At 42.1% G+C, this 6,914-nt stretch overlaps 1 protein-coding gene across 1 annotated transcript in view; it reads left to right on the top strand.

Annotated features, from left to right (window-relative positions):
* The first annotated feature begins 623 nt into the window (after nucleotides 1-623).
* Nucleotides 624-6,914, top strand: part of SLC1A1 (solute carrier family 1 member 1) — a 103,686-nt gene continuing 97,395 nt past the window's right edge. Inside the window, exon 1 of the mRNA XM_072597399.1 lies at nucleotides 624-1,132. Coding sequence (XP_072453500.1) covers nucleotides 1,042-1,132 — 91 coding nt within the window. The 5' untranslated portion in view covers nucleotides 624-1,041. The remainder of the gene's footprint in view (nucleotides 1,133-6,914) is intronic.

Raw genomic sequence — 6,914 nt, 5'->3', positions numbered from 1 at the left:
AGACTAGAGAAACAGAAAAATATATCAAATATGTATCCACTACCCCCAACACTTCTCATTAGGAAAAGGAGTGTAATTTTATGTGTTGGGTACACAGTTAGGTAGATGAGTGCGACTGAGTTCAGTAGGTGAACGTTATGGAACACTAAATAGTACCAAGGATTAGAGGGTATTCAGGTTGGGATCCAAGGAAGGGCATTTTAGAAGACCTTGTGTGTGAGACTGGAAAGAAAGATTTGGAGAAGTGAATGAATTGAGTTAGCTGGCACAGAGCCTCAGATAATAGGGGCTGGAAGGGAACTTAGAGTAAATTTAATCTAAGCGCCTGCCTTCATTTGGCTACTAAAGAAACTGAGGACCAGGAGTAGAGAGGGGCTCGCCTCCTTTTAGGTTGCACAGGTAGCAAAACCTGGATTCGAATAGTTTCTTGATTTCAAATACCAGCGTTCTCACCTCTGCGAAAGCAAAAAGAACTGAGGACACTAAAGAATTGTGGAGATATGGGAGATCCTCAAGGAGAAGCGTTCCTAGTTTCTGCTGCCCCCACTCGGCTGGGGACGGTAGTGCAGGCTGTGCGGGGCTCTCCCCGCAAACCCTCAGCGAACTCGCTCAGCCTCCCACCCCGCGGACTCCGGTTCGCGGCTGGCCCGCTGCTCCTCCCTCTCCGGGCCCTGGTTGGCCCCAGTGCTGCCTAGCGCAGCAGCGGCAGCAGGAGGAGTCGAGCCCGCCCAAGCCCGAACAGCCCCACACCCAACCCGCTCTCCACCCCACACCACTGAGGTTGGCATTCGGGTGGCAGGAGCAGAGCACACGGCTGCGGGCTTCCGGCCTCCGAGAGGCAAGCACAGGAGCGGCAGCAGTCTCTAGAGCAACAGCCGGCCTTGAAGCTTCAGCACACCTCCGCTACCCCGACTCATCGTCGCCTGTTCTGTCCCGGGTGGCCGGAGGCTTCCGACCCCTTGGGACCCCCCCACCGCCAAAATCAAGAGCCCCTCAGCCAAGGATCAGAGGCTGCTGGCGCCGGCAGCTTCAGCACCCACCATGGGGAAGCCAGCGAGGAAGAGATGGGACTGCAAACGATTCCTCAAGAACAACTGGCTTCTGCTCTCCACAGTGCTAGCTGTGGTCCTAGGTGAGGATTTGGATAGAGATGGAGTTGGGGATGGGGATGGGGATAGAGATAGACAGGGCAGATGAGGGAACCTCTAGGGAGATGCACCTGAGGGGCTACTTTCTTGCCGATGTGACTGCACACACACGAACACAGGAGTGTGCATCCCAGGACTCGAGGTTGTGTGAAGCATGTGTAGCGTGTGTATGACTGTACGTGTGGGTGGCACAGCTGTGTCTGCCCACGGACAGCCTTGAAGAATGTGTCCCCAGTTGGGAGGGGGCGAGGAGGGGGTAAGAATCTCTAACCCATGCACAAGATCCTAGGACTTCCAGAGATCATCGAGGATAACCCCCTTATGTTTCAAACAGGGAGATGCTTCTCAAGCCACCTCCTGGTCACATTTATCTTTTCATGCAGAAAGAAAGAATGCTTTTTGTGTGGCTCCCTATTTGACGTTCGCTGCTGTTTTTCTGTTTTTACCAAGAACTGGCAGTGGTTTGGGGGGAAACGAGGGGGTAGTGCAGAGAGGAAAGGAAGAGAAGGGGAAAGGAAATGCAGTCTAGTCCTTCCGTCTGGCAGCAAAAATAATTATGCTTTAAAAAATAATATCTCTACATCTTTTAAGAGAAAAATTTCTGAATCACCATCTGGAAGGGGCTGGAAGGCGAATGAATGATCTGTTCGACTAAGAGGCTTATTTAGGTGCTGAATGTCACTGGCTCCTAATGGGGAATTGGTTTATGGGTATATGGTGGTGTGGGTGTATGTGTGTGTGTGTAACTGGTTTATGGAATTGTGTGTGTGTGTGTTGCTGACACTAAAGGGAGGAGGTGGCTGCCAGAGCGATGGCAGTAAGTGCATTCATTTTCACCATGTCTGAAAAGCTGCCAGTTGGATTTCTGTGTGTGAGAAAGAGAGAGGGAGGGAGACCTGTAGGGGGTCTTATGGAGAAAAGAGGTAGCAGGAAAAACCAGATCCCTCCTCCTCATCACCATCTGAGCATTATTCTTCATTGTCATTTGCTCAGAGGGCACTCCTCCCCTCCTAATCCAATCTTCCTTTCATTCCATATTTCTTCTCTGTGCGCCTGTGTTTTTTTTTTTCCACTTGACTGCATTTAAATAACATACTTTGGACAACTTACTTGGCTAGGTAAGGTTCCAGTAATGGATCGGAGATATATATTAAACTCCGTTAGCCTCTTAATTTCTGTTGATGTAAACAGACGTCGACCCTCCTCCCCCAAATCAATAATAATTTGGCTTAACAATATGTTCATGCATTAAGGACCTGTGATTTCTTCCGTGTATTACCTTTACCTGTGAATAACTTGTAGTTTTAGTGTCTTAATAATAACACATGTCTATTGCATGTTACTATATAAAAAGGTTTATAACTTATAGAACTTAGAATCAGTAGAGTCCAAGCTCCAATTGATGTTTACACAGTGTTTTAAGGCTTACAAAGTGTTTTATGTTCATTGTCTCATTTGAGCCTTGTAGTAACCCTGAGAGGTATGTATTACTGGTATTATCCCCCGTTTTACAGGGAAGAAGTTCAGGGACTCTTTGTCACCCCATTTAGGGTTTTCTTGGCAAAAATGCTGGAATGCTTTGCCATTTCCAGCTCATTTTACAGATGAGGAAACTGAGGCAGAGTGAAGTGACTTGCCCAAGGTCACTAGCAAGCTAGTAAGTGTCTGAGGATGGATTTGAACTTAGGAAGATGAATCTTCCTACCTCCAGGCAGGGCACTATGTCCATTGCGCCACTTAGCTGTCCATGATCTAATTGTTAGAGGTATGGGCATCCAGGTCTTCCTGACTTCAAGTCCTTTACTCTGGCCACTATTCTACAGAAGATGAATTTAAGGTTACTTTTTCTCCTCTTAACAAAATTTCTCCTGTGTTTTCTCCCCTCTGACAAGTTTCTGTACAGTGGGGCCACTCCCACTGAATCCCAATATTCTATATTTTAATAAAGCTACAGCCCACAGGTCCACAGGCCTTCCAGAAGGACCAGGATTTGAAAAACCCCTCTGATCCCTGTCCACTTTTGGAGCTAGTAATAGGAGCTAGACTTTTAAAGGCAGCAGGGATAAATGTAGGTCTCTCACTTCATTTGTCTCATACAGTGACTTCCAAGACTGACTGACTATTTTGGCATCTCTGCTAATTCCCATGGGAAGATCTGAGATAGGACTGCATCCCCTTATCACTGATAATAACAGCAACTTGAATTTACCTAAGGCTTCCCAATTCTAAAGACCTTTGAATACATTTTCTCAGTGGATCCTTAGAACAACCCTGGAAGGTAGGCGGCATTAATAATAGCTCATGATGATGAAGGGAGGCAAATGCTTTCCTTAGAACAATCTTACAGGGTTGATAGTGCAAGTGTTATTATTCTTCTTTCACATATAAGGAAACTGAGGTTCATAGAAGTTATACAGGCTAAAGATCAGACAAGGTATTGCAGAAATTGGGATGACAACTCCCAAGTCTTTTGACTCCTCCATGTCCAGGGGTCCTTCTGGAGTCCTTTACTATGTCAGTGCCAGAATTATATACTCATCAAGGAGAGAAATTGGAGTTCAAAGAAATCAAGTCATGTAGGATGACAGGGTTAAAGCTGCAAGGGACCTCAGTGTCCATCTAGCCCAACCCCCTCATCTTACAAGTGGGGAAACTGAGACCCATAGAGGATAAGAGACTTGCCTACATAGGGAGTAAGTAGCAGAAGTAAGATTTGAGCCTAGGTCTACTGACTCCAAAGTCACTGATTGTTCTACTGTCCCACACAACCCAGGGCCATGTGACTAGCAAATGGCAGAGCCAAGGCAAGAGTACGAACCTAACTCCAAATTTAGCATTCTTTCCAATATGACTACAATTACTAACTTGTACTCACCCTGAGCGTGGAAGTTTTCAAACGGTTTTCTTTATAACAAATCTGTGTGGTAGTTTAGAAGGCTCAAACAATGGTAAGAGCTGTCTACGTAGCACTTTAGAGTGATAGATAGATCTTGCCTCATATGATTTTCAAAATAACCTTTTGAGGTAGGTTATATAAGGTAGCCCCATTTTACAGATGAGGAAACCAAGGCTTAGGGAAGGCAGGGAAGATCACACAACTCATAAATATGAGGTAGAACTTGAACCCAGATCTTATCTGACTCCAGGTTCAACATGCTACCTATATGCTAGGTAGCTTTATGAGCTCTATTTTACAATTGAGAACACTGGGACTTTGGGAGTTTCAAGCTGTTGGTTGCAGACCCTTCAGCTATCAAAGTCAATATTCAAACAAAGTTTTTCTGTCCAAGCTCCAAGTCCAGTGTTCTTTCTGCTATACCATACTGCCAAGTAGATGTAGAACTTGATGGAAGACTTCCGATGACCTCAGGGTTTAAGTTACACTGGATATTGTCCTATCTGAGAACAACACAGGGGTTCTGGTGACAATCTCCCTACCCCCTTCATCATACCCTCCCCGGCATCCCAGATCCTTATAATTTTACATGCATTTTAACTACATTGTCCCATCAGTACAAAATTCCTGCATCATCCTTACCCAAAATCTAATTGGTTCAATTATACAAACATTTATCAAGTACCTAGATTTATTTTAAACTTTATATGCATATATATATATATATATATATATATATATATATATATATATATATATATATAAAACATTCATTTATTTTAAAATTTCCAAATTTTCTTCCTCCTCCACCTACTGAGAAGGCAAGCAATGTGATATCAATTATACATGTGAAATCATGCAAAATATATTTTCATATTACTCACATTGCCAAAAAAGCAAGAAAAATAAAGTTAAAAAGTATGCTTTAATCTGCACTCAGAGTCCATCAGTTCTCTTTCTGAAGGAAGACAGATGGGTCCTTTGGAATTGTCTTGGATCATTGTCTTGATTGGAGTAGCTAAGTCCTAAGTCTTAGGTGATCATAGGGATGATACTGCTATAACTGTGTACAACAATCTTCTGGTTTGGTTCATTTCATTCTGCATCAATTCATATAGGTCTTCCCGTGTTTTTTTCTGAAACCATCCTACCTGTCATTCCTTATAGCATAAGAGCATCCCATTACAATCATATACCATAACTTGTTCAGTCATTCCTCAATTGATGAGCATACCCTCAGTTTCTAATTCTTTGCCATCACAAAAAGAACTGCTATAAAGACTTCTATACAAATAGATCCTTTTACCTTCTTTAAAATAATCTCTTTGGGACACAAACCTAGTAGTGATATTGCTAAATCAAAGGACATACACAATTTTCTAGCCCTTTGGGTATAGTTCTAAATTGTTCTCCAGAACGATTGGACCAGTTCACAACTCCACCCACAAGAGCGCCTAAATTTATTAAGCAAAACACCGTTCTGATGGAAGACATACAGAGTTTAGAAAAGATATAGATCCTTTTAAAGCTGGAAGGAGCCTTAGAAGCTATTTTTAGTCCAGCCTTCTCATTTTCTAAATGAGGAGCTAAGACACAGAAAGGTCAAGTGACTTATTTACCCAAGTTCATGCAGGTAGTAAGAGACAGAATGTGAACCTAGGTTCCGTGAATCCAAATTCAGGACTCTTTCATTCCTCCATGCTATCCCCATGTTCAAAATAGGGGGGAGGGGGGATGGAGAATATGATCTTTAATTGTTTTTTTTTTTAAGTAATTTTGCAGCAGACTGGATTAGAAAAGTGAAGGGGAGACAAATAATTCGCTTTTCTGCTAAGAGATTTGAAGTCAATATTAGTATTTTTAGCGAAGGCTGATCCCTCTCATGCCCTCATTGTTCATTAACAGATCCATGAAAAGAAAGCTTTAACCTTGTTATAACCCACATAAACAGCCAGATCAGAGCATAGTGTAAAGAGAACTGACTTAGAAGCCTGGGAACAGACTTCTCATAGCAGCTCACCTACCAACTAGCCATGTGACCTTGGGAAAATTATTTCGCCAATCTTAGTCTCACTTTCTCTATATCTGAAATGTGTAAAATGTAGACTAGATAGCATTTATCTATAAATACATATAAATATATAAAATAAAAGAAATCCCATAGCTATAGGATTTCTAGCTAGTAAAACAGTACAAGTCATTTAATCCAATCTCCTAATTTTAAAGCTCAGACTTTGCAGAAAACTGAGATCTGAAGAGGTAAAACTATTTGAGTGTGAACATATAGGCATTAAAAAGAGAGTAAGGGTTTGAACCTAGGTCTACTGACTCCAGATCCATTAAGTTTTTCAATAAACTACATTACTTTTATCTTATTCCAAACAGAAGTGAATCTTAAGGGTGAAATGTCAATTCTCTTCTTAGAAATGTTGGGAATTCTTACATACACAATTTTGATCTGCATCATACAATCCATATTCTTCTTAATTTTTGTATCATGGACCCCTTTGGTACTCTAGTGAAGTCTACAGACCCCTTCTCACAGTAATGCTATTAAATACATAAAAATACATAGAATCAGGTAGGAAACAATATATCCCAACTAAAATTCTACTTTCTACAGGAAGCCTTCCCCAACCCCTCTTAATTTCAGTGCCTCAATTGTTTCCTATTTATCCTGTATGTAGCTTGCTCTGTGTACATTTATTGTCTTTCCCAATAGACCATTATTAGCTCCTTGAGGGCAGGGATTGTCTCTTGCCTCTTTTTATATCCCCAGTGTGTAGCACAGTGTCTAGCACATAGTAGGTTCTTAATAAATGTTTATTGACTGACAATTAGCATAATACATATATAATAAAAGATAGTTA

Source organism: Notamacropus eugenii, chromosome 1, assembly GCF_028372415.1.
Source record: "Notamacropus eugenii isolate mMacEug1 chromosome 1, mMacEug1.pri_v2, whole genome shotgun sequence".
Taxonomy (NCBI): Eukaryota; Metazoa; Chordata; class Mammalia; order Diprotodontia; family Macropodidae; genus Notamacropus; species Notamacropus eugenii.
The sequence above is the reverse complement of the archived record's forward strand: the minus strand, read 5'-3'. Positions and strand labels throughout refer to the sequence as shown.